The 27,883-nt window shown below is 41.6% G+C and overlaps 1 protein-coding gene across 1 annotated transcript; it reads left to right on the top strand.

Moving 5' to 3' along the window:
* Positions 1 to 1,259: 1,259 nt before the first annotated feature.
* On the top strand, positions 1,260 to 26,812 carry LOC137159355 (actin, aortic smooth muscle). Its single transcript, XM_067557525.1, has 9 exons — positions 1,260 to 1,393; positions 5,912 to 6,093; positions 8,014 to 8,142; positions 14,183 to 14,293; positions 20,189 to 20,273; positions 21,501 to 21,662; positions 22,691 to 22,882; positions 24,467 to 24,648; positions 26,536 to 26,812. Exons 2-9 carry the CDS (start codon positions 5,965 to 5,967, stop codon positions 26,677 to 26,679), a joined length of 1,134 nt encoding a protein of 377 aa, XP_067413626.1. The 5' UTR covers positions 1,260 to 1,393; positions 5,912 to 5,964; the 3' UTR covers positions 26,680 to 26,812.
* The last annotated feature ends 1,071 nt before the right edge of the window (positions 26,813 to 27,883 follow it).

Genomic DNA, 27,883 nt, shown 5'->3' with positions numbered 1-27,883 from the left:
GTTATTGGGAAGTTTGAAAATGACTGCTGTTCATCTGTGTGTGAAAGAAAAAGGCGATGGATGAATATTTTAGAAGTAAATCTGAACAGAAATAATGACAGCTATTCAGAGATCAAGAAAGTTTACATAATCAGGCAAAGAGATTCTGACAGAAGCTGGCACTGGGATATATACACACACACAAACATATGTAAATAGCCTTTCTTCCTGTGTATTGGACCTGTGAAAACTTAAAACCTGAAAGGCACTTCTAGAGAGAAGAAAATTGAACACTTGGTGAGTATTGAAATGGAAAGAGTCTAATAACTATACGGAGGAGACAGATACAAAGCTGATTGTTAGAACATATGTCACATGGACCAAAATGAATCGTCTACTGAGGGTTGAAGGAACCTTGTAGTACATGAATTCTGCTACATAGTCACATGGCTATATTTGGGGTGGAAGGAGAGTGATTATTCAGATTTTTGATATTTACAAAGTCAACATATCCATCCATAGTAGTGTCTGAGATGCTGCTTAGTTATTTCCTTTTTGGAGAATAGGGAAATACTGCAGAATCTCAATTACTACTGTTGGTAAATGCTGACTCCTTAATGGTAACCACTGTAAGTGTGTCAGCCAACAAAGCTATTGCTTATTCCCTTTAATGGGTCTTTGATTTTGACCAAGACTGTTTATTTTCTATTTGGATTCACCATTTTGTGGTCTTATAAATGTTCAAGAATTTCACAGCCATTTTGTCATAGACACTGTATAATAACCCTCTTTAGGTGTAAAATAATTATCACTCAGTTGGGTGACTTGTTGCTTATTCAGCTCCCATTTTCAGGTACAGAGTCATCCAAACACCAAGATAAGCTGGCTATTTTCTGTCTCTGTACTACTAAAATAGATAGCGTGTACAGTTGAAACCCCAGTACTGTACATGGTAAGAACTTTCCCTTTAACCAGTGGCAGCTTCTAGGTGGCTGGTAAGAGAATGATAGTAGGCTATTTTTAGTAGTTTGTGGTGTAATGAAGCAAAATGCTTTTCAATGACAGCAATGGATGTACGGATTATTTCAACCTTATTCAACCCTTGTTAAGTGTTTTGGGTTTTTTTTTTTGGTCTTTAAGGGGGGAAAGTCTAGTATTAATCATAACGTAGTGAACAACTTAGTGAGTGGAAAAGAATCCAGGGTTGTTAGAAATTCTGCCCTAATTTATCCCGTCCTTAAGCTGTCACTTTGATAAGCACAAGCTGAAAACAAATGTTTCCAAAAATGGCTTGACAGATGTAGGTATTCTGCGAACCCATTCCACAAGCTGATATAAATGTAATAGAAGGTGAGATCATTTCACTTTTACGAAGGAGCTTTTACAAATCCTCTGCCATCTCCTTGTCCCTTGGGTAAGTATTGCCCTGAGACAATTTCACACTGCATTTGATGATTTAACGCTACCGGCCACTCAGACTTCGGTCTAGGATCTCAAGGGTACCTGAAGCTCTTGCTTCTTTGCAAACCAGGGGCTAGATCTTGCTTGCTTCAGTCATGCAAGTAATCCCAAAGGAGCTGCTCCTAAAGTGATCGGAATGTGGCCCCATAGTTGTTATGTGCTGAGTCTCAGAATTATTAAAAAGTAGTGTGCCATAGAACTTCACTTCCTTTGTGATTTGGGAAAACTGGTGCATGTAAACTGGGCTCAGTTTGTGAGCAGCCAAAAAAAAACCAAAACCAAACAAAGGATAATGGAGCACAAAGTGAAATGTTTATGTATTCTGTTGCTTGCAGTTATTTGACAATATTTCATAGCACAGTAAATATGCTGCATATTTTGTAAAAGGAATGATGCGTTAGTAATATAAGACCCTGCTATCTTCACTGCTATTTAATTTTTCATAGCATTGGAGAGGGATGGGCAGGTTTTTGTGTGTATGTACTAACTAGACTTTAATGTTGTATAAATATTTTAATATTAAAGATTTGAATTAGATATTAATGGCAATATGTACTCCTAATGCATATGGGAGTCTTCTTGTATGAATAGTGAAACTGCATATATCTTCCAGAAAGATTTATTTTACTCTTGGCTAGGAAATGCAGGACTAGACTGAAGTAGATTTAGGACCTTACTAGTGTTTTCTGGATGGATAAGGACCTTGTTTAAAAACCCCACTGGAATCAATGGGAAGTTTTCTATTGGATTTTAATGGGTTTTGGATCAGGAATTAAGAATAGCCAAAGGCTTTTTGAAGATACTTAATGCACTTGTTCTTAATGATCAGTAAAGCATCATATATATAGAGAGCAAACTTTACACAATTACACAATAGTGCTGAAACTGTTAGAAATAACCTGCAGTGCATTTTGCAGTATCATGTTGTGGAATCAGAGCAAAAACCCCATCCTACACCTGCTAAGTTGACTTTAAGGTAGTCATAAAATGCCCATCCCTTTCTTATGTTACTGTATGGGTACAAAACACCAGTCATATAACTGGATAAAATTCTGGTCAGAATTTGCTATAGTTTCAAATTACATTAAGTAAAGTATTGAAAAACATAATTGGGTCTTAGAAGACTTACCTCTGTTTTATGAATGATGAGTAAAGAAAAGTAAGTGAAATACTCAATGCAAAACATAAATACATAAAAACGAAATACAAGAGCCAGAAAATTCATGTTTAAGCTAAGGCTAATGGTGTTGAAACAAAAATACATAGTGGCTTAAATTCAAGAAGAAATTAGCTTTAGCTTTGAACTTCTGTCTTTGTTCCTTTGTTTTGTTTTGGTTTATTTTTTAATCTCTCAAAAGCTCAAATATTCCTTACAAACTTTCAGCCCTGAGCTAAATTGTTTTTATGGTCTAAATATAAAACTCTGAAGCAAAAGCTTACAAGAGAAGTATTGGCTTCAGCAGTTGCTGTTTTAAACTTTTTTTCATTAGAGGGATGAAAAAGGGTAAAAACGGAAAGAATAAAAGTATACGTTGGTATTCTTAAATTGTAATCGGCATGTTATCTTCTTTCATAACTTTCTTCTAAGACCGTTAAACCCATTTCCTCCTAAATTATCCTAGTAATTTAGTGGACTCTTAGATGCACATTGTTAGTATAATTCTTTATAAGTGAATTAGATTTGGAAAAAAAATTGCAATCCAGTTAATTTTTGGAAATGCTCCTTTCTTTTCTGAATACCTACACAAGTATCCAAAGAGCTGCTTTCATGGAAAGGAGCTAATTGTTAATACCTATGTAGGTTCCGTAAAATGAAATCTGCAGGCATGACTCCATCTTGAAAGTATTCGGAAAGTGATGCCTTTTAAGCCAAGGTAAAGGGTGGGCTTCAGAACCTGAGCCGCAACTTCAAAGCACAGTTTGCGCAGTTATTAACATTTAGGGTCTAGTGCGAGCCCAAGTCTAGTGTCAGCCCAGGCTGGGAGGCTCTCTACTGCAGGCTGAGTAGATGTGCCCTAAGTGTTGAATGCTTCAGCATTGCAGCATTTGGGGCCTTATGATCCTGAAATAATAAGTAAAGTGGCTTTCTCACTGAAGATAAAGGGCCAAATTCTGCCACTGGTTGTTATTTACCCAGTAACTCCAATGACTTAGGCACTGAGCGTTAGTAACTGAGGATACAATTTAATCCACAATCAGTATTTACAAGAACAACTCAAAGTTGTCTTGAGATTTTTCTGTGATGCTATTTGAGCACAGTGGTTTATCTAGTTTTTAAATATTAATGTATTTAATTTACAAAAGATACATGGCGTGTGTGAACAGGAGCAATATATGTTTCACTACTAAGGGATGGCAAAGCAAATCTAGCAGTATGTCCTCTGCATTTTTGCCTAGAGCGGCATGAGCTAGCATAGCCTTTTGGAAGAGCTGGATTTGTGAAAGGATTTCCCCAGTTTCAGGCGCTAAGAATCACAATCTGTCTCACATTCACCAATGCAAACCTAAGCTAATTCCATTTCTGTGTGCTTTAAAATGTCACTTGTTCTGATTCCAGATTTACACCCATGTACATAAAATCAAAATCTGGGCCCATCTTTATAGTGTTGGAGTCATATCAGTAAATGAATTTTTCAATACGTACTATCAATACTTTCCTCAGGGTTTCAGGTAAGCAACAATCAATGTCAACGTGATTGGCTGTTCAGAAAAAGACAGTACTAGCAGCAGTAATTAAACAAGTTCCTAAGTGAATGTATTTAGTACAGTTAAGTCAGATGATCAAATTATTCCATTCAGTAATGAGCAGAAGAAAGAAGTTTTTGGGTATAGATACATCAATAAGAATTAAAATTAATTTTCTTTTATGACGTTTTAAAATGCATATCCTTGCATCATGAACCCATCTCATGGAAATGTTTTTTGGACCAGTCTTATATTTAGTTTGATCAATATCACCCTTTCAGAATTCTATTCGCTCTTAGGGCTGTATGTAGGGAGAGCCCAGGAAACTCTTGGAATTCAAACTTTAAAACAAACATTCCCTTCTAGTTGACAGATTTGAGGGCCATGGAAAGGGCAGGGTGAATGGCATGCAGAAATCTTGGGGAAAGGATGCTCCTACTCCACAGAGGGGCTGTTCAATGGCAACATGGTTCCCTGAGAGGTCATGCTGGCGTTGGCTTCTTTGTCTGTGGCTGCCAAAGATCCACCATCTCAGAGAGGGTGCAGGTGTAGGTTGGGAGTTAATGCCATTCTGAGCAGCATTTATTTTTGCATGGCTGTTTGTAGGGCTCCAGGGAAGTGCTGTTCCCTGACTCCCCAACTCTCTAATCCAAGTGGGGTCAGAGGGACTTCTGTGAGTTGCCATGGAGGGAGAAGCACACCATGGAACTACTTTTCTACTCTGTTTCTACTTGTGTAAATGCAGGGCGCACCTGGTGTGAAAAGTAAACGTGAGTGATGCCAAACCGACCTCTACAGGTGAAATCTAAGCTCCAGTGAAATCAATGGGAGTTGTGCCATCGATTTTAATGGGGCCAGGATTTCACCCGATGTGTTGATGAGCTGGAGTAAAGTTGTTTTTGCCTAGCTGAGCCTGTCGTGTCCCACTCCACTTCCTAGAATAGCCCCGTTGATAAGGAATTCACCATTTACAAATATAGAATAGTTCCTGTAGCGAACACTTAACATAACGCAGCTGCCATTTAAAAGCACACAGCAAACACTTCTCTGAAACTTTCTGGGAGGATTATTTTTAGTCGTTCATTTCTCAGATCGGCTCTTACACGATGGGGGAGATATGGATATGTTTGTAGCCCCCGCAAATGATGTTTAGTCCAATTGAGCATTATTTTGACACACTCACTTGCAATTTAGTGCTTAAAAAATTTCCAAAAACAGCATCTCAGAGTAACCTGTTTGAATGCAGTCATTATCTGTAACAAACATCCCCTCTATGGTCTCCATAGAGCCATGCTGATCTGCAGTACTAGCATTGAAAAAGATTCAAATATAAAATATGAATTCAGACTTAACTATGCAAGTACCAGGAAAAATGGATCATCTAGAATAGCTAATTCAGTCCTGGCATAGTAAGGCTACTCAGATTGATGTTAACGGGAAGAGATGAACTTTTCTGCCCTGACTAAATGTGGCTAATGATCTTTCAATAACGCCAAGATGTCCCTGGACTCTTTGGGGGTGCTTTAGAGGTTGTGTGAGACATGGGATTTGCCTTTTAGATGTGGGAGCTGAAGGTCTCGGTCCAGCAAACCTCTCCAGCATATTTTTAAGCAGGAGTATTTCCATTAGCTTCGATGAGACCTACTCTTTGCTGAAAGTTAAACATATGCTTGTGCTTTGCTGAATTAGGGTCTTAGTGTAGTCTTCACTGTTTAGGGTTCTTTTTCAAGCTGCTTTTTTGCAACAATGTAATGTCTAAATGATCAAGAGCTACTTCTGTCCCCAGTCACGTGCAGTAAGTTGCTGTTGCTACAGCCGACGTGTGTGCAGCAGACAACGATGTGTGATGAAGATGAAACCACTGCTCTTGTATGTGATAATGGCTCTGGGCTTTGCAAAGCTGGATTTGCAGGGGATGATGCACCAAGGGCTGTTTTTCCATCCATCGTTGGACGTCCTCGACATCAGGTCAGTTTTTTCCAAAAGGACAGAGCTGTATGGTTTTATTTCTCTTACACAGCCCTTGAAAACTCTGGAATGTGTAACATAAGCATAATGTAGGTCTGAGTCTGCAGTTCTTTTTTAAAAGTTTATTTTATTAATGTTTTCCCCTCAAAATCAGGGAGAACAGGAAAAAAAGACAAAAGGACAAGAACATATGAAATGGGAAAGGAAAGGAAGCTGGGAGGGGAAAGGAGATACACATCTTGGTTTCCATCTGCTAGGAATTAATCAGTTTTCTAAAAAGTTAGACCAAATATTTTCAAATTTGTCTAAGGTCCCTCTTCTCCAATGATTCAGTTCTAATGCAGGCCAAACTTTCACAGATTTTCATGGCAGTCTTGTATGTTTAGATACTGGAGCATAGTGTTGATGATTTTATTGGACTAAGCTGTCTTGCCCTTTGACAGTTCTCCGGAAAAGATATTGCTGGACTGTAAAGTCAAGTATCGATCTGAAGGAGAATTTTGAGGTTCTTTCAATGGCATTCATGTGCAATAGTGAAACAGCAACTGGTGTTGCAAAATCATAGAGTGGGTTTAGCAAGTCACCAATATTTGAAATGATCTCTTCAAATTTCACTGTAAATATCTTCATCTTAATAAAACTGCATGACTGCCAGTCAGGAACTGAAAATCCATCTAATCCCATGATTTGGCATTGTCATTTAACATGATGTCGATAGTTGTCTTTTTGCCTCCCATTATAAAACTATTTGAATACTGGCACCTTAAATCCTAGATTAGGTGACTAGTGAACCTTCTATGGGGGTAATTGACTAATGGTCCTTAGCTGATAGAGGACCATTAGCACAAACAAAATATATTCCTGGGAGACCATAAATACTATTAACAACCAAATTTATAGAAGAGATAAGTCCATTTATTGTTACATTAAGCACTGGTAGAGACAATTAAGTTTCCAGTTAGAGTTCTTAGTAACATCCCTTTATCAATCCCAGCAGGACTGATGAGCATAATTCTAAAGCTAGCAGCTTTTTTAAACTGCTTACATTTATTTTATTTTTAAAATGAAAATTCCTGTATTTTCAACAATTTAACTTTAATAAATTTCAAAAGTGAATGCTTGCCATAAAATGTAGAATATATTCTTCTATGTGTCAAAAGTGGTTTACTTATTTCAGTAAAAGAATGCATGGAATTCAAGGTAAGGATGTTAGATTCCTGAAAACCAAAATGTGTCTCAGTAGCTGTGAATAAAACATCATGAATGAAAACCTGCAATACTGTATGCATAAAACATAGTATGTTATTTAACTCTTTATGTGTTGTGCATTGGGTTTTATTAATCTTTAGCGTTAGCATGTAGTTTTAAGTTACACAAATGCATGCAGCTCAATGGCTGCATCTCCTAAATCATGAAATCAATGAGTATCCAGCTTCACATGGAATAGATTTTGATGGCCGTTGCTGAATAATGTTGTCCCAAATATGCTGTTTGCATTATCTTGGGCAAACAAGATACAGTGGGCATTACAATCAAGACAAATTCAGAGAGACTATCCAGAGTTGGATACAGCCCCAGGTAAATAATATGTCTGAAAGTATTTTTTAAAAAAGTGGTTTCATCTCTCCTTTTGGTGTGTTTATAAGGACCTTTTCAGCAAGAGGGAAACTAATTATACAGGGATAGTGGTGAAACTGTTTATACACAGAGCACTGCCAAATGCACAGAGAAGTGGAAAACCAGAAATATTCTTTCCTCTCTAACTTTTCAGTTATAGCTTTTTACAATAAGTAAGGATGGTACAACATTTTCAAACAGAAATGTGATTTCCACACCTTCCCCCCTCTCCCCGCCCACCAAGATGACACTGTCCCTTTAAAATACATACTACAATACTAATTTTTGATGACTGTTTTCCAGGGTGTTATGGTAGGAATGGGCCAAAAAGACAGTTATGTTGGGGATGAAGCCCAGAGTAAAAGAGGGATCCTAACACTGAAGTACCCCATTGAGCATGGGATCATCACTAACTGGGATGACATGGAAAAGGTGAGTGGTTTTCTTAATTTCATTTTATTTGAGTCATTATTAATTTGTTTTGGGTAGCACCCACAATGTGTTGGACATGTTCTAGACAGAAAGAGGGCACCAATCCCAGCCTCAAGGAACGTATAAAAGAATAGGCAGAATTTAGTGGGAAGGCTGTACAATACATTAGTGGAGCAATCAAGGTTGTGATTGGCCTTGTCTTAGCAATAACAAGGTTGTCATAGGTTGGTGGGGCTTTTTAATTTTTCCAAATAGTGCATATAAATTATTCTAATTATTCCTCAGCTTTGGCAGTATGATCTAGAAATACATTAACTTTATCTGCTGTATTTACAGAATGCAGGGACTGATCTTGAAGTCCTAACTGCTTTTTGACATCTATTGGAATTTGGTCAAAGTAAAAGTTTTAGATTGGGATCCCCAGAATCCAAATGGAGAAATATTAAAACATTCTTCCTTACCCTAGAAACATAAAAATAGAAGACAGAAAGAACCAATCCTTTCTCCTGGCCTCACAGGCAAAAGAGCATCAAGGAAGTCTTCATCTTGTATTTATACATGTTGCCCTCTCGGTGCTTCAGATGTTGTAGGCAAAATGTATTGGGGAACTACAGATGTTAGAAAGGAAAAGATGGAAATAGTCCTTTAAAACTGTGGTCAAAGGCCAGTGTGGGATATGAGCTGTGCTGCTGAAGAACACATTGGAGACACAAGGGCCACCAAAGCCAGTGCAAAGGCAAAAAGCCTTGGGAATAGTGGGTTTGGAGTTGGATCTGCATCTTATCATCTCACTCACACCTTCATGGGGTGATTTGGGGATAACTCCTCCTGGAGTTTTCTTCTCTAGAGACCCCCCATCTCTGCAGGTATTTCGATAGGAAAGGCTGATCTGGTGTATCCATCTAACCTCTTTGATCCTGGTATTCTCTTTGCCTTTATGCTTGAGAAGAAGAAATATATACACTATGGATAATTAGTGAGTGTGTGTGTGCATGTGCGTGCATGGGCCTATGCAGAAATCACACTCCTTCAAATTCATAAACCCTCAACAGTTACTCAACAGTGCCTCCCAAGAGCATGGACTAAAGTTCGCTCCGAAATGATGGGACTTCCTTAGTTTGTCTATGGAAGTAAATTGCATTCTTTGTCCTCTAAATAGAAGCATAGCATTTGCATATTTTCTCCCTCCAGTAGTGCCTCTTTTCACTGCTTTCTGAGACATAGGTCTCTTCTCTGTGAAGTAGCAAGTCTACCCCACATCTCCCTGCTGAGCCCCCATGTATCACTCTTATTAATGACGGTCCTACTCTGTACAACAAGCAGGGGAGTATATTCTCTTTATAGTCAAGAAGCAGTAGTGCAACATTCTCCTCTGTTCCCTCGGTGATTTGTGTGTGCAGCAAAACTTTGCACAGCTCATAATGCACGGCAGTATTTGCCATGCTGGGGAGGACAGATACTAGAGTAGTCTGGGTGGAGGCCCATCAGCAAAGAGAAGCAGTGAATTGGGGAAGGTGGTATGCCCCGCACTGTGGGAGGCAGTGGTGCCTACTGGACAGGGCACGAGACTGGATCAGGAGAACTGGGTTCAATTCTTAGCTCTTCCTCTGACCTTGGGCAAGTCATTTCGCTTTGCTGTGCCTCTGTTTCCCCTTCCACCCCTTTGTCCTATCTGCTTAGGTTATAAGTTTATTTGGGCAGGACTGTCTCTCACTCTGTTTGCATGGCTGGCCTCCAAGCACCATCACCACTACTACTAAAGCACTGGGTGGCTTCTTGAAAGTTCCTGTTTTGCCCTCTTCTCTGCAAACTAGCTCCTAAAGTGATTGGCTGAAGAAGTAGCTCATGAGAACAGGGATGTGGGTTCAGGCAGTACCACCAGTCTGACCCTTTCTTGTCCAGTCCTGTGACATTCAGCTCAGAGTACATGTAGAGCCTTGTGCAGATACAAAATTTGTATCCGCATCTGATCTGTGATCTACAAAAATGATCTTTGGGTATAAAGCAGATATCCATGGATTTGCATGGCTCTAAGTATGTGGTGCTCAGCAACGGACATCCCAAGGCTGAGCTGTACTTAACCTTCTGCATGGAGGAATGAAGGGGAGAACCCACAAGGAAATGGGGAGCAATAAACAGCAAATAGAAAAAGGGTGGCAGGAAAGAAAGGAGGGTAGAGAGACAAGAGGATGGAGCAATGTTGCCAGCTCTTGTGTTTTTTATTGCAAATCTCAAAATACTTGGTGTTCTTGAAGCCCCAGTCCCTGGAATCATGTGATTATGTGAGAATCTCAGCTTTCATTTAGGAAAAAAAGTAGATTTCTAGTCCTTCTGGTGGCGGAGAGGAAGCTGAAAATGCAAACCCTAAGGGTTCAAAAGCCAGAAAACAAATCAAAACAATCCCAAATGTATTATCTTTTAAAATCTCATGGTTTTTCAACCTTTTGGGAATGGCAACACTGATGGAGAAACACAAAATGGACAGGGAAAGGAGAGCAAGTGGCAACTGTGCCAAAGACTTGGACAATGGGGCCTGGTGGGGAGCTGCCCTTCTGTCCATGCATTACAAGGAAGGGCGTCCACCAGTAGACTGGGAATCATTGCAGTGTGTGTATGTATGTACTTATTTGTGTATGTGTATTGTTGTAAAACCTCCAAGGAGGTTTTGTGAATTAGGAGTAGTGTGTGTGAGCAATGAAGTGTAGCTTTCTTCTGCTTATGTTTCAGTTCACAATATTCAAATTGGCGTTGCTCTATTTTCCAGTGAATGGTAATGCAGGACAGTATTCATTACTGTTTAATTTATTTGCAGCTACTACAACTGACAATGTGTAGGAGGAAAAGCATTAGAACAGAACTTTTTTTGTCTGGTGACTACATAACTGTTTAATATAACTATTAGAATAATTTCAACTTGACAGTAATTTCCATTATATACCTTATCATAACTACTGCTTAAATTTAATTTTAGCCATATGGCCAAATGGAAACCAAAACTTTTTCCATTATTTTATAAAAATTAAAGAAAATTAGACCTTGATCAGTTCACTAAGTCATAAAGTACCTGATCCCATTGGGAGCCGAGAACCTGCAATGAGATGAACACTCTGAAAATGTCCTGCTTTGGAGAAGTATTGAAACATTCTTACTTAACCTAGAAGCGCAAAAATAGAAGACAGGAAGGACTATTCCCTACAATACACTTCTCCAATGCTTTATCCTAATCATTGTAAAATGATTGAAGTGCTGAAATTTCAACCTCTTTCTTTGGGCTACCCCTTCCACTGTCCAAGATCTTACCTTTAGGATAGTTTGTCATGATATTTGGCCTACATTTATCTTCGTTTCAGTTCTGTTCAATTCACCCAAACGATTTCTCCCCATTCTCAGTGTTTTAAACCCTTCAAATAATGACTGGGTCTGAACCAAAACCCAAGTTCTGGAGATATCTGCATTTTGGAGGAATGAGGGAATCCAAATTTTGCAATGATTGCCGTTTTTGTAATGGGCCAAAGCACAGCCCCAAATCTGAGTGTTACTTGGGATTCCTTAAACCCAATTATCTCAGTAACTTTACTCTCCATGAGGTAGTATCAGGAAATAAACCAAGGGACACACAACACCTCCATCTGCTATGTGGTTGGCACAGAACACATAGAATCAGGTGCTTTCAATTAAAGCCTTCACTTTATTAGTCTTCAGCACTCTCCAAGAATGCCTTTACTCAAAGTCTCTGCCTTATTAGAAAGGATAAGATTGTCACAAAAGTAATGGAATTCATGACTTCCTGTGACCTCCGTGATATTTTCTGTTTCAGCTGGGGGGGGGGGCAGGACAAGAGCTGTCAGCCACTGGGGGGCCCAGAGGCTCCCTGCCCCCATGGGTAGGGGAAACGGGGAACCTGGAACTCTGAGCCACAGCCAGCAGCAGGGGGCCCCTGGAGCTCCTACTGGACGGCTGGGGGTTCCCAGGAGCTCTCTGCCACGCAGGTGACGGGCAGCAACCCTGGAACTCTCTGCCGCCATGGGAGGCCAAGGCTCAGCCCCTGCAGCTCCCAGTTGCCGTGAGTGGCAGGGGGCCTGGGAGTTTTCTAATTCACCGCCGCAGATGGCTGGGAGCCCCTGGAGCTCAGAGCCACCATGGGCGGTGGGGGGCCCCCACAGTCTGAGCTGGTCCTGGGTGGTGGATTCCCCCTGCAGTTCCAAACCGCAGGATCCACAGACCTAGAGCTCCCAGCCCTGACCCCCAGCTCCCAGCCCCGCTGTTCTCATCCCACTCCGCCCCACCCAGTCAGCCCCATGTCATAGACAGTTATTTTTAGTAAAAGTCAGGGAGAGGATACTGCTTCTGTGAACTTTTGTTTATTGCCTCTGACCTCTCTCTGGCTTTTACTAAAAATAACCATGACAAAATCTTCACCTAACTTATTAGTCTCAAGCACATACAAACAGAATAAGTTGTAGAGCACCCCAAACCAATAGTTATCCAACAAGTTTGGTGCAGGCTTCAGGTATTTCAGGAGTAGATTTCCAGTGGCCATCCCTCATGTCTGCTGCTGGAGATCTTTCCAATGGGTCCACAAAGCGTTCTGCTTGACCCAGACCCACAATTCCCCTCTGATACTCAAAAAGTTAGAGTCATGTCGATCAAAAATGTTACAAAGCTGGCCAAACAAAATTAATCACTGGGCAAAAAGCAGGTGTTACAAAAACATGTCACTAAAAATTTTTTTTAAACACGCAGTTTCGAGCCAGTAGTCTGGCAGTATATTTCCCCATAACGACAATCCTAAAATATATCCAGACTTCCTGTTTTTCACATACGCATAGTCCTGTATATCAGGGAGGATGCAAAGTCAGGCCCACTCATTGTGACTGCATCCCCTCCCTCCCAGATTTGCGATGCCAAGTTCCTACAGAGGCCTACTAAATGCAATAAGCAAAAATAATTGATATTCCATCCCAATAATTGGCAGTGGCTTGGACACCTGGCTGATTGCTCAAAATGCCCCTTTTCATGAGCACACTGGTTTTGAGTTGTTTAAAATTTAGATGATACACACACTTCAGCCCCATCTCTTGTGGGCATTTTGTGGGGAACCTCAGACTTCATGATGATGATCTAATAACCTGATCTATGACAGCACCCAGTAATTTGGTGCTTCAGGAAATTAATTCGCTGGAAATAAGTAGCTGGTGTTGGACAAAATTAAGAATCTTTGTCAGAACATGAAAGAATAAAAACCAACCCAGAAATGAGCAGAGAGGAGATTTAGGCAAGGAGGAATGCTTCACGTTATTCAGCAGCTTCCCCTTTGGCTGATCACAGAAGCAGAGTTTACAGGCTCAGGAAGGAATAACCTTAAATTCTTCATAGTCAAAAAACCCCCCTTGAACTATGACAGCTGGGGACCTCAAGTTTGTGTCAGGACTGTCAAAGCTAGCATTGTTAGATGGAGATAGCATTATCCACCATGAAAGATCCCCAAGTGTTTTACAGATTATGCAGCAAATAAACTCAGTTACTGTAGAATTAATAACAATTCAGTTCTGAGTTCAGTTCCAGGTTTAGTGGTCTGATTTTCAAAGACAGTGGAAATCATTGGACTCCATTTATAAAGACTACATGAGCTAGGACTCGCCAACGTCCTTAGAAGCCATGGAGCTGCTCTGCAACCTGGATTGGAGAATTCCTTTCCTCACATAACTGTCAAATGCTTAGGTCAGCTCCCACATCTGGAGTTGAACCTTAATGGGCACACCCACTTAATAAGGATGATAGGCCGCCCCTCTGTGGTATCCCAGGTAGAAAGATTCTACTGTATAGAATTTGGCCCGAAAATCTACTCTGTTACATTCCTGCAAACCCATTGATTTCAGATCTAAATAGCAGCAGAATTTGTACTATCCTGCATATGTTTTTTGTATTTAAAATTCACCAAAACTGTATTTGAAATGACAAATTCCTCTTTCAATACAATTACGCACCAAGAAAGGAAGCAACCAGCAAAATGTTGCCCTAAACTATCTTTTCATTTTAGATTTGGCATCATTCTTTCTATAATGAACTTCGTGTTGCCCCAGAAGAGCATCCGGTGCTGCTGACTGAGGCCCCCTTAAATCCCAAGGCTAATCGGGAAAAAATGACTCAGGTAATGATTTGGATATTGTTGTGTTAATGTTGAGTTGCACAGGTTGTTTCAGCATAGAGGACAAAGGTTAAATGGTCCTAGATACACAACTTCCTCCGCGCTCCTGGAGGGAGTCCCTCCATGATATGATCATGGACGTTGGTTGGGCCATGAGGAAAAGCTTGTTTTTCTGCTGCCTATGTTCGTGTTCTGTGGATGATGATAAAATATTTAGTTATTGCATTTGGAAGTGATTCGTATTTCCCAAATGCCTTACAAATATTAAGTCATCTTCCCTCACAAAGATGGTTTGTTGCATTGCCCCATTTTTCTCCTGTGGAATGTGAGGCAAGGAATGTGAGGCACATTTTTCAAAATTAATCTCTAATTTTAGGTGCCCAACTCTGGACAACTGATATTCCGCGGGTCTGAGTTGTCAAATCTCTTAAGTGTCTAGTATTGGGCGCACACAAACTGAAACATCTACAGTAGACCCTCAAAGAGAAGAACACTTCAGGAATAGCAGTTGTTGGTAACTCTGAACAAAACGTTATGGATTGTTCTTTTAAAAGTTTACAACTGAACATTGACTTAATACAGCAGTGGTGTACCGTGGGTCTCCGGTATCAGGGGGCCAAGCCTGCATTTGTGACTCCCGCTTCACGCGGTCTCCCCTTCCCCCTGCGCAGGGCAGGAGGGGTCCCAGCGCCGCCCCCCAGCTACCCTGAGGAGGGGGGGTCTGTACCTGCGGGTGGGGGGCCATGAGGCCTGTGTGGGGGCACAAATGCAGGCTTGGCTCCACCACCACTCCCTCTCCACACTTACGTGCCATGCGGCACCCACCTCTCCCGCTCCAGCCCTGCAGCCCAGTACCGGCTCGGATGGGGGGGCGTGCTGGGTCAGCCCTTCACAACGCGCAGGGGGTGAGGAGCGCTGGAGGGGCCTCCCAGGGGCCTGCCACCCCCCCTCGGTATACCTCGGTAATACAGCTTTGAAATTTTACTATGAAGAAGAAAAATACTGCTTTTAACCATCTGAATGTAAATCTAACATGCACAGAAACAGTTTCCTTACATAGGTGTGTGCACGGGGTGTGGCAGGTGTGCAGGGGTGCCAAACATAGGGGCTGCGGTCTGGATTCTGCCCGCGAACCTTTTTTATCCGGCCTGCGTACCTTTTTGATGTGTCCCGTGTCGCCATGTCTCTGTGTTCCCAGCTGATGCTGGAGGGTTGAGCTGCCACTGAAAGAGTGGCGGGCGCGCGATTTCTCGGCGGACACAGCGACCTGCCACCGAAAAACAAGGAGCCGGTGGGAAATTCAACTGTGACCCACCGGTGGAATAGAGTTTGACACCCCTGATAAAGATTAAAATGAAAAATCCCTGGGTGAACACCCTAATGCAGATTCCCTGGGTGCACACGCCTATGTTTCCTTATCTTGTCAAATCTTTTATTTTAAACTTTCCCTTTATTTTTAGTACTGTACTACCCCTTTACTCTTATATACTCTACAGTCAGTGTCTTCCAGCTGAGGCTGGGAGAGATCTGCAGAGGGGGCACCTGGCACTAAGGAACCTGGCAGCGCTGCCTGGTTTGCAAGCAGCTCTCTGCCCTATTCCTGTTTCTTGCCTTTGGGCTGAACTGGGGAGGCCTGCCCCGCACGCTTGGCACCATAAGTCCTAGCCCTCAGCCGCCTCTCCCCAGGGCTTGCCCTGGTCTGTGCCCTGCCCTCCGTGTTCCAGAGGCAGCATGTGGCAGGGAGTGGTCACCAGCTAGAGGAGGGCTAGTGCCTCTCCCTCCTCTGCCCCTTGCAGTCCCAGAGGTGGTGGCAGGACCCAGGAGCACAGCCGCAGGCAGAGCTTGGGCCACATCGCTACATACGTGGTGCAGGTTGTGGTTCTTTAAAACTCCTCCAGAGTGCAGTGTGCTGGTGGCACCTCAGACTTGGGATTCTCATGCTCCAGGCTGCAACAGCAGCAGCTCCCGTCCTAGGGCTGGCAGCTTCCTTGCAGCATCAGCAGCTTGGGTTGTGGTAGCTTCTTTCCTAGGCTGGGACTGAGTTTGCAAGCTTGTCCCCCTCCTGGCGGAGTGGAGGGGGTGAAACGGCACCCGTAGCTTACAGGAAACCAATGCAGACCCCCAGCTGCTGCTGCCTTCTCATGCTGCCAACAGGGGATGACAGCAGTGCCCGTAAACCTCAGCATCTGCATCTCTTACCTGTAAGTGGCTGCCGCTTGCATGGCAAGTGAGGGTGGGGACCGGAAGCCCAGATATGCCTACCTTTAGATGCAATACAATATTTGCTTTCTTCTTTCCCCTCGTTCCCCTCCTCCCCCCTGCTGCTGCCTGATGGTGCAATTCCAGTTCCACGTGGTGTTCAGTTGACCGGTTGGTCCGTAACCCTGTTGCTCGTATCTTTGAGGTTCTACTGTACCTGTTCAGGATGTAGGTCTGGAAAGCTGGAGAATTTGTGTAATCAAGCTGGTTAGTGTGTTATGTGTCACTCTGGGTGCGAGCCACAGAGGGTTGCATTTGTTATTGGTCTCTCTATAGAGCTTGGCTCTTTCGCTCCAGCTGTAGAGTCGTGCTTTCTCCTCTGCCGGTTGTCAGGTCAAACCCCAGTGTAACAGAGAAGATGCGGTGTCACATAAGTGGGGGTTTATCTAGGATTCAAGCTGCTGCAGGGCTCATATGCTCAGGATGAGCTTTCTCCATCCAGAGGAAATACGTCATTCACTGCTTAGTGCATGTTTTGTGTTCCCCACCGATGAGGTGAGTCTGCTACAACTGGAGCTAAAGAGCCAGGCTCTGTAGCTGGGGCTGTAGAGACCTAAGCTTTAGCATCCAGGTCAGTCCCCAGTGTTGGCCAAGATGGCAATCATCACACACTTTCCCATGATGTAATGAGTTAATGTCCATATTTGAATAGGCAATACATTATTTGCATTAATTCCCTCACAACCAAATCCATTCCTTGGCTCCATATCAAACCATAATTTTCTCTACTTTTTCTTAGATCCCTTTTGAAATTCTCTCACTACTCCCTCTAGTCCTGTCCTCTGCATGGTACACGAACTGTCTGTTTACTGTGCCATGTGGCTAGAGTGACACCCTACGTAGTGGGTGGGGTGTTACTCTAGTCATAGGTAAATATGGCTGTGGGAGTGTTGGGGACTAGGCTCTAACTGTAGAGACACAGCCTAAGGTATCTTGCCCACAACTCTGGGGTGCTCTCAGTCAGGAGACTGAAGTAGCTTCTCAGGATCCAGGGACAGGGTATACAAAAGTGAGTGTCTTCCTGTCAGTTTAGGGATTTAACAGGTCTAGAGGAATCCAAACTTAGATGGCACTTCTGAAAATATTTCCGTTGTGCGACATGCCCCGGGCCTTCTAGAAGATTGGCATCAGAGCCTAAACTAGAACTCAGGAGTTGATGTCTTCTAGTGCAACACTCGATCCATGAGGCCATACTGCTTCCCTCAAGAATTGGAGTGTGGTGTAACCAGTAGTAAATACAAATATGGATATATACACACAGCACTAAGAAAAATTTGACATGGATCTGCATTTCCCTTCATGCACATTTTTGGCATGCATTTAATATGACCCTTATGTATCTAATGACAAAGTCAATGAATTAATTAAGCAGTAAGAACTGACACAGCACCTTACTGGGAGATAATACAACCCAAGGGGTATTGTAAAGCACATGATGAAGACAGCTACTTTCAAGAGCCAGACAAGTGTTGCTTTCACAGCCAGACATGCCCTAGCAGTGTCTCTTTGCCATTATGCAATGATGATGATAAATTCAGTTTTCAAATTTTAAAAAACATGGTTATTTATCACTTATTAAATTGTAATAAATTGGAAATGAAATGCCAGTAATTAAATTATAGTGGGTCACTGAAAGGAACTAATCCTTTTTGTTAAACCACAGTCTGTTTGCAAAGATACTAACATATGAAATCAAGAGTCTAAATTTAACCCATCTGTCTTCACTGGCTCCCACTGGTGTAGACTCAGGTCCCAGAGGATGTTGTGATGGTGGCCATAACATTCCCTGCACTAGGGGGACAGCACTGGGAAAGGGAGCATGTGATCAGTGCATGCCCGAAACAGCCTTCACTAACAGAGATCCTAAGGAGGCCAGTCGGAAACTAAAGCTGCTCCACCTGGTAGAAACCCAAGGGAGAACAGGTAGCATGTACATAGAAGCATATTTTCTAAGATGCAAATGGCACGTTAGTTCCATAAGGATCATTTATGCCTTTGAAGATCTTCTCTGCTACATAGAAGGTTCTTGGATATTATGGCAATGGGTGAGCCAGCTATAGGTACTTAGAGAGAACTTCACCTGTGCTGTCTCTAATCCTCCTCCAGGGCAAGGGGCTGGGTCACCACAGACATGGCAGTGTAGTTTACATCTCCGTGTGCCAGCCTCAAGGAATAGGGCCCAGTATGGGCCTGGGCCTAAGCTAAAGCCTAGTGAAGTCAGTTGGAAGAGTCAGTTGACTTCATTGAACTTTGGATCCAACTCTAAGCAAGCACATGCTGCCCCCATGGGAAAACTCAAGAATACTGCAGGTGGAGCTGACAAAGGTTTGTTGCAAAGTCTCAAAAAGGAGGTGCTCTCAGTTTGTGGGAGAGGCATGGTGAGTACATTGCTTCAGGGACATTCTTTGCCAGCAATTGAGGAAGTGGTGTCATTTGCCTTGGGGGCTTATGGGGCTAATACCTCAGGGGAGGTGGTGGCAGCTGGGAAGGTTTTATCAGAGTGAGAAGGTAGACAGTGAGTCTTTCTTGTTTTAGAGCAGGGACTGGGAGTCATGACTCCTGGGTTCTATTCCCATTATGCCCCTAACTTCCTTTGTCAGTTTGGAGTGACAAGGTGGGTGAGGTAATATCTTTTAATGGACCAACTTCTGTTGGTGAGAGAGACAAACTTTCAAGCCACATACACCTCTTCATGTCTGTGTGGCTCGAGTGCTTGTCTCTGTCACCAACAGAAGTCGGTCCATTAAAAGCTATTATCTCACCCACCTTGTATCTCTAATATCTTGGGACCAACCAGGCTGCAATTACATTTGTCAGTTTGGGAAAGTCAGTTACCCTTTCTTTGCATTAGTTTCCCTATCTCAAATTGTGTATAACAACACCCACTTCACTGAGGCAACGTGCAGCATAACATTCATATTTATAAAGAGCTTTAAGATCTTCAGATGAAAAGGGCCATAGAAATGTATATTGTTTATAACTCTTTGCTATTTCAAGATCTTGAGAAACAGGTGTAGAGCGCAAAGGAAATTTGTGATTTTATTGATAGTGCTTTGACACCAGGATGAGGGCAGATACTGGGGTTCTAATGGTAAAACAAACAAAGAAAAAAACAACAAAATAACAACAAAACCCCAAAGACAGACTTTAAAATAAAAAGTAACATTAAAATACAGGAGAAACAATATAAATATGTATGTAATTTATTTCCCTTTTTGTTTGAGTAGTGGGTGAAGTTCACCAACAAGATGTGTCTAATTTATGTGAACAGTAATATTACTGGAAAAGATACATAAGTAAATATTTCTTTCCAGCTGAAAATGCTTGACAGAACAATAATTCACTTTTCAGTTCAGACACATACTATTTACATTGTGTTCTAAATTCTATTTATAATCTGAATATATTATAGAGGGATAAAATACATATGTTATGGTTATTTTATTCTTTTGGATTGACACCTTTGCATTTTTTTTACACAGCAGTGAATGGATGAAATAAATTTTAGTAGGTTGTTGGAGGGATGAGTTATGTGGGTATATAAGCCTGTACTAACAAGTGTTCTATAAGTTAAGAGTTATTGTCTCTTCAAGTGTTCCTGATTGTATAGCCTAAAGACTCCTAAACTCCTAATTGCAGATCATGTTTGAGACGTTCAATGTTCCTGCTATGTATGTAGCAATTCAGGCAGTTCTATCTCTATATGCATCTGGTCGAACCACTGGTGAGTTTCTATAGATGTCCGTCTCACTGTCTGTCTCTCTCTCTCTCTGATGTATGTTGATTTAGACACACTATATATGTCCTGACAGCAATCCATAACTATTTAGAAGCTGCATGCTTGCCATTATATTGTATAACCACATCTTGACCCTGGCCATTGCAGAAATAGAACTCTTCTCCTCCTGCTCCAAAAGCACGAACCCCCCATCTGTTAAGTTATAGGAGAATTTCTGTGAAGAGTATACAGCCTATGTTAATATTAGTGAAAGATCATATAATTGAGACTCCGCTTAACTGCACACCAGATAAAAGAAGCAACCACTTAACCAATTCATGTTCCAAATCCCCAACTTTCTTATTTATTTCTGTTATTTTTACCATTAAACATGTTCCTGATAAAAGAATAACATTAAATCATTATCTGAAAATATCCTCTTTAAACACTGTACTTTTCAATGATCTAACTCCGAGTCTACTGTGAAGAGATAATTAGCATTAGCAGAGAGGTCTCTCCTGACCACCATTTAACACCTGATCAATCATTAAGGCCATGAATTATATTTCAGTAACACTCAGACCTTCATACGTTTTGAAAAAACCTGAAAATACCATCTGGTCTTTACAACCTGGTGCCATAGTCTAGTTTGTGTAAAGAGATCAGCTGTTTACAGGAATCAATGTTTGTGGCAAATTGTTGATTCCTTTAAAAGGCTCCACTCTGTGTGTGCATCTGTGTGTATTTAATATTCGAAACTTTTCAATTGAAAAGGTACTCTTTGCTTCCTGCCTTAAAGTGCAGCAATAGTACACAGTGCACTGTTGAATAGTTGCTGTCTTCAACCCAGAGGTGGCTGTATTTTTAATGGTGGATGAGATGATCTCTGTGTGTAGTTTTACATCATTTTAGTCTATAAAATGCTTTGGATCTTTTGAGATGAAGAGCTCTGTATAAATGTAAAATCATTATCATTAACATCTGTTCAGAGCAAACAATACCGTACAATTTCAGAATGCTTCATGCTTTTGCCAAAGGCAGTTGCTTCTTTGTAAATGCTAACAATTTTCACCACACACAAACAGAGCTCCGCTTATATTGAAGACAAAAGGGTTTGCGTCTCCTAGCAAGTCCTTTTATTGTTGTTGCAGCTTTCTGTTTAGAATGTGCAGAGATTGTGGGTTCTATGCTGGCTGAGAAAGCCAAGTTTTTTCTTTTCTTTTTCTTTCCCAGGAATAGTTCTGGACTCTGGAGATGGTGTCACACACAATGTACCCATCTATGAGGGTTATGCTTTGCCCCACGCCATCATGAGGCTGGACCTGGCAGGCAGAGACCTCACCGATTACCTCATGAAAATCCTCACAGAAAGAGGCTATTCTTTCGTCACCACTGGTAATAAGATGTCTCCCATATGCAACTTACATGCACAAATTAACTCTTTTGGGTGTCATATCGGACTGCAAGTGCATGTGTGTGTTTCTGCACCAAAGCTGTGTTGCAGGGAACAATCCTAGATAGGCCAGAGGCATGGACAGTGTGAGCTAGTGGGCTTCTTCCATCTCTATGGTCTAGGGTCTCTAAGGCCTTTTGGTGCTGTGCAAGCTGAGCAGGAGTAGGAAATCTGCAACATAATTAAGTTTGTTTCTTTTCTCCATGTATTATCCCAGCCATTTTGCTCCAAAGGGGAACTAGTGTATGGCTGTATTGTTACTACTGTGTTCTGGCTAGTGATGGACAAACTTCCATGTAGAGGAGACACGTAATTGTGGATAGTGGGGGTTGTTGCACAATTGAATGGTTCCGTGGGCCCATGTGTGTTGCCTCCACCTCCCCTCCTTGAAATTTGATCTGTACGTAGACAACATACACTAGTAACTACCTCCTCCTCCTCTCTGTCCTGGGCTGCCCAGCCCCTTGCAGAGCTTGCAGGCATCCCTTTGTGCCTGAATTAGCCTCAATGAATTTAGCAAGTGTTCAAAACAAGGCCAACAAAACTGGCCACACAGTTGGGATTCACAGTTAACAAGAAGTTGGAGAATCACTTTTTGTTGGAGGGAGGGCATATAACACCCCCAAATTGCCTTCTCCTTGATAGGTACCTTGAAATCTGCTTCTGTTTCAGTGCACCCCCAGCAGCAGCAAGCAGGGTCCGCCCCAATGCTAGGGGTGCATTGAAGCAGCAGCAGCATCAGGATCTGCCCCACTTTCCCATGCTCCTTCCCTCCCCTTCCCCCCAAGCATGCTCCCCTCACTCACCACTGGGGCTCTCGGGCTGGATGGGGCTCCTGTCCTGAGTGTCTTCTGGTTGAATCTGTCTTCTGGTTGCCATACTGTATGTCGATAAAAGAAATAATTAGTGTGATTATTTTTTAAAATAACATTTCTAACTGGTGCCACTTATTTTTGTTGGGTGTTTGTAGCGGAGCGTGAGATTGTGCGGGACATAAAGGAGAAGCTTTGCTACGTGGCTTTGGACTTTGAGAATGAAATGGCAACAGCTGCTTCCTCCTCTTCTCTCGAGAAGAGTTATGAGCTTCCTGATGGGCAAGTCATCACCATTGGGAATGAAAGATTCCGATGCCCAGAAACTCTCTTCCAACCTTCATTCATAGGTGGGCCTGGGCTGTGTTTACAAGGGGCTTGGCTGAATTGGAAAAGAAGGATTTGTTTAATTGTAAGGGAAATATTAAAATGTCAAGACTTTCATGGCCTTATTTTCAAATGTCCTGAGAACTTCCATTGACTTCATCAGGAGCTGGGTTTGCTTAGCACCTCTGATAAATGGGTAATTACTCTTTGGAAAAGGTAGACCGATCTGCTGGTCTTGCTATACCTTAATTGGTCTTGCTATATATTTATTTGCCTATCAGTCTAGAAAGTACCAGAGTTCTAAGACAGTGATTTGTTTGTTTCAAATACCTGTAACAGTTCACCAGACAGACCAAAGCCTACTAGCCGGTACTTCAGTACCATGAGGAGATATTACTTCCAGTTCAGACTGACTGATGTGCGTACAACTGTACCTTGGTGCTAAGTGAAATAAATATCTGATAACGTAAGAAAAAAGATTTCTCATCCAGGTGCTGCCCCAGCTCCATAGTCAGTTCCTCTGTTCTGCAACACAGCAAGCCATCGAGTATAAAACCCATGTATTATTATTATTTTCCAATAGTTTATCTACAGCCATTTGTAGAGTCAAAATCTACCTTCTATTCAGTGTGTGGTAGTTCAAGCCTTCCTCACAGAACTCCCATTGACTTCAGGAATGATACCATGAGGACTGGGTAAGGACAGCAGGATTGGTCCATGGTCCATGCTTCCGTTGACGTGAGTGGTAAAACTCTTACTGATTTCTATCTTGAAGTCAGTCCATTGAAGCACTTGTATAGCCACCATCTCTATATCTGAACACCTGTCCTGGAGCAAAAGAAGGCCTCTGTGAAAATTCTGTTTTGCACATAGGGAAACTGGGAGTGGAAAGGTTAAGGGACTGAACCACCACTGGCGCCCAGCAGTTCTTGGAGCACTAGTCCGTGTCAGAATGAGAGTCCTGAATTATTTGAAAGCATGACACTATGCAAATTGTACTCCATCACAGGGAAATGCATTGTATCTATTCTGTGGGGGAAGAGGGGGGAATTAAATCACCATAGATGGGCTTTACTGTATTTTCATGTCACCCAGTCATTCACACTGGTTTGTATGAATCATATTAACCAATTAGAATTGGGAGGGGGGTCTTCTAGCTAATTCCAATATACTTGACCATAAGAACAGCAGACTATTGTGGAAAACAATTCACATTATTTTTTTGTTTGTTTGTTTGTTTGTTTGCTAAATAATGGCATCTATTTATACATGAGGCAGTCTAAATTTCAAGCATTAGAACACAGTGGGAGAGAATCTTTCTTCTTTTCAAGTCTATTTTATGTGTGCCATTTCTAAGCCTGCCCCCAACTGGAGTTGAAAGGGAAGCTAAAAATTGTACTTGTCTTTATCTCCCCCTCTCTCTCCAGTATCTCATAGCTTGCTATTGGAATTTTCTTAAGGAGCAATGTTAGCAAATACTGTATTTTTAGTTACCATTGACACTGATCTGCATGAGTTATCCTTCCATGCTGGCATTAGTAAAGAAATCGGGGAAATGGATTCCTTAACATCTGGATGTAATATATTGCAATCTTATTTTCAAACAGGAATGGAATCTGCAGGTGTTCATGAAACCACTTATAACAGCATTATGAAATGTGATATTGACATCCGTAAGGATCTCTATGCTAATAACGTGCTCTCTGGTGGAACAACAATGTACCCTGGTATTGGCGATCGCATGCAGAAAGAGATCACAGCTTTGGCTCCAAGTACTATGAAGATTAAGGTAACCTTGAAACCTTATACAGATTTTTTCACTTTTCTTTTGTTAAGAAATCAGACAGCGCTTTTGCTCACTCTCTCTATCTCTCTCTCATTTTATATATATATATATATATATATATATATATATATATATATATATATATATATATATATATATATATATATATATATATATATATATATATATATATCCACAAGAGAATGAATGTTGTCTATTGCTTACGGCACAAGACTAGGAGCTAATGTGGCTGGATTCTGTCCCTGGCCCTGCCACAGACTTTGTGTGACCTTGGGCAAGTCATCTAAAATCTTTCCCTCATTTTACCAATGTCAGGATTGAGAGAGAGATTTGTCAGTTATTGGCATAAAAATGGCAATTGAAACTGGGTCAGTCAATGAGGTCTCCTAAAGAAAGTGTAGAGAGGGGGCCAACAACAGAGTCTTGTGGGACTCCCATTTGTTCATACAATCTAAGGATATTTCATTACCCCTGCAGTTAACACAAAAGTGATTTGTAACCCAATACCAGCCAGACTGACCATTTCCCATCATGCTCAGCACCTAGCTATGCTTATGCAGATACAGTGCAATCATGCTGAGCACCTAATTGTACTCTCATAAATATAGAACCCATGCAAATAAAGTGCCCCCGCCCCCCTTCAGCTGACTGGGTAGGGGAGGGCCACTCAGACCTTGCTTACGTCAACAAGATAGCTAAATAGGTGGAAGGGGAAACAGGGCACATAGAAGTGAAGCAACTTGCCCATGGTAATACAGCAGCTCAGGAGCTGAGCTGTTAATTGAACTCAGGTCTAACACTAAGTCCAGGTCCTTGTCCCCTAGACCATACTGAGAAGAGATGAACAATTAACTTTGGTGAGGGTGCCAAAAATTATTCATCTCGGATATTCAAGCACTGAAGACCAGCTCGGAGTTTGCTGAACAGCAGCAAAAACCCACACAAGATGCTGCCCAAATCAAACATACATTACATCAAACTTTTCTGGTAACTTTCTCACGGAACAGGAATAATTATAAGCAGCAGCACAACTCTTCAGCCTTAATCCAATTAAATAAGAGTCTCATTTAGACCTTAATAAATAACTAGCACCAAGATTTTCAAAAGTTACTACTGATTTGGTGGGGCCCGACTGGAGACACTTTAATGGGGCCTGGTTTTCCAAAAGTGCTGAGCACCTGTCCTCTGAGACACCTTTAAGGTATCTCAAATTGGACACCCAAACATAATCACTTTGAAAAATCTTGGTCTTAAAATATCTTGGGCCCAATTCCGTGAGATTTTGGGCAATGTCAATTTAATGGCGAGAAAGTCAGTTAATTATATTGGCCACATCCATCCAAAAAAACATTAAAGCAGTACCACACACATTAATGGAAAGGCCATCTAGGGATTTAGTGTGGGGTAATATGCTGGGACACCCAAGGACCTGTGTAGCAAGTGGTTGTTTTTCATCTAGATCCAAGTAACAAACACCTGGTGAGCACTTTCCTGGCTTCAAGATGGGTCAAGTTACTAAAACCTCCTGGCAATCTGCAGATAGCTGACTGTTTTGGTCCTTGCCCTTTTTTCATAACCATCTTCAGGCCTGATTCAGAATAGTGCTGAGTATCTGCAACTCCACTGGCTCCTGTCAGGATCAGGACCACGTAGTCATGGACCAAATTGTTAGTTTGACGTAATTCTGACTGCAGCTGCAAGGCGGAAGAGATGAGTGCCTTTTCAGCTGTTGAATGTTTTATTTCAGTGGCGTGGCACTTCTGTAATGGGGAGCTGGCTTTGATCTAATAAATTTGCACAGACGAGACATTACTGTGTGAGCTGCTCATTTCAATCCTCGTAAAACATTACACTTCTTTCCTCTTTTAGATGATTGCACCACCAGAACGTAAATACTCCGTCTGGATTGGGGGCTCCATCTTGGCTTCTCTGTCCACCTTCCAGCAAATGTGGATCAGCAAAGACGAATACGAGGAAGCTGGTCCCTCCATTGTCCATCGCAAATGCTTTTGAGTACACTCATGGTGTGCCATCAATGATAAGTGACAGTGGTTCTCCACACCACTTGGATACTTGTGGGAAGTACATGCTTTAGACTTTCTTCCACCGCTTATTAAAACACAATAAATGGTTATCATGCTAATTAGTATATTGTTTGTGTTGTTTCTAAATGTGGAAAAGACTCTGTAATTTAACATGCAATTGAGATGCCTTCCAAGTGTAGCAATCGCAATAGTAACAATCGATTCTGTAGAAATTTTCCTCCAGGGATCTCAGAGCATTTTACAAATGTTCATGAGTGAAGCCTCACAAAGCTGCTATGGTATTGGTCACTATTGTTACCCTCTTTTACTGATGGAGAATCTGAAGTGCAAAAAAATGTAATGATTTCTCTAATCTCATGTAAATTGAAATCCCCCCTTTGTGCAGAGACCCAGCATAAAATCTGTCCAACACTTAAGTCCCACTAAGCCTTATTTTGAGGATTTACACAGGCATAGCTTTTTTGCTGGCCCTCTGTTCAGGGATGAATTTCGCCACAGTGAGAAAGTGGCAGACATGGCAAATTTAGATGAGTCCTAACGTGCAATGTCTTTTGTATAGAAGTTGCATATAAACTTTTCCTTTGCTTCCCATGATGTTTGGCAGGAGCCCATGCTATCACCCACGAGTGTCCGCAAACTGATGTGGTTTTGTGCTGTAATTACATGTACTAGATTAATTTACCTGTCGCACATTGTTCTACTTAAGTATCTCCTTTTCGAGCAGTTAATTGATTTTTAAATAACTTGCTATCACTGTCTTTTTTTATGCCAAAGAAATGATTACTAAGTAAATAATGAGCCTTTCAAATGCGTTATCAAACTCTTCTGAATCAATAAAAGTGTAATTATCCATGTAATGCTGAAGTGATTTACATTAATTACATAGTGACCAGTTTATCTATTAATGCCATGTTTTCTCAATCTAGGAACAGGTATAATATATACCTAGTGTACCTCATAGTGAGTGAACCTGGAGGGCCTGATCTTAAAGTCATGAAGTCAAAGGGAGGTTTGTTTAAGGAGTGCAGAATCATGTCCATATGTCAAATAAGTTTGTTTGGCACTTGAAATATATCAAGAAGAGTATAAACCCCATCATGGATTTGAAGGACAGAGCATTACAGTACACAGAGCTTTCTGGAGGTTTGCCATAATATAAGGCAAATATAATT

The sequence above is a fragment of the Emydura macquarii genome, unplaced genomic scaffold (genome assembly GCF_026122565.2).
Source record: "Emydura macquarii macquarii isolate MOO-44397 ecotype Brisbane River unplaced genomic scaffold, CSIRO-AGI_Emac_v2 contig_1876, whole genome shotgun sequence".
Taxonomy (NCBI): Eukaryota; Metazoa; Chordata; order Testudines; family Chelidae; genus Emydura; species Emydura macquarii.
Note: the sequence above shows the minus strand (reverse complement) of the source record. Positions and strands in the feature narration are given on the sequence as shown.

Excerpts from the sequence above, each read along its gene's own strand:
- LOC137159355 (XM_067557525.1), top strand. The coding sequence starts at position 5,965 with ATGTGTGATGAAGATGAAACCACTGCTCTTGTATGTGATAATGGCTCT. Across the intron at positions 6,094-8,013 it reads TTGGACGTCCTCGACATCAG|GGTGTTATGGTAGGAATGGG; the intron begins GTCAGTTTTTTC and ends ACTGTTTTCCAG. Across the intron at positions 21,663-22,690 it reads CTATTCTTTCGTCACCACTG|CGGAGCGTGAGATTGTGCGG; the intron begins GTAATAAGATGT and ends GGGTGTTTGTAG.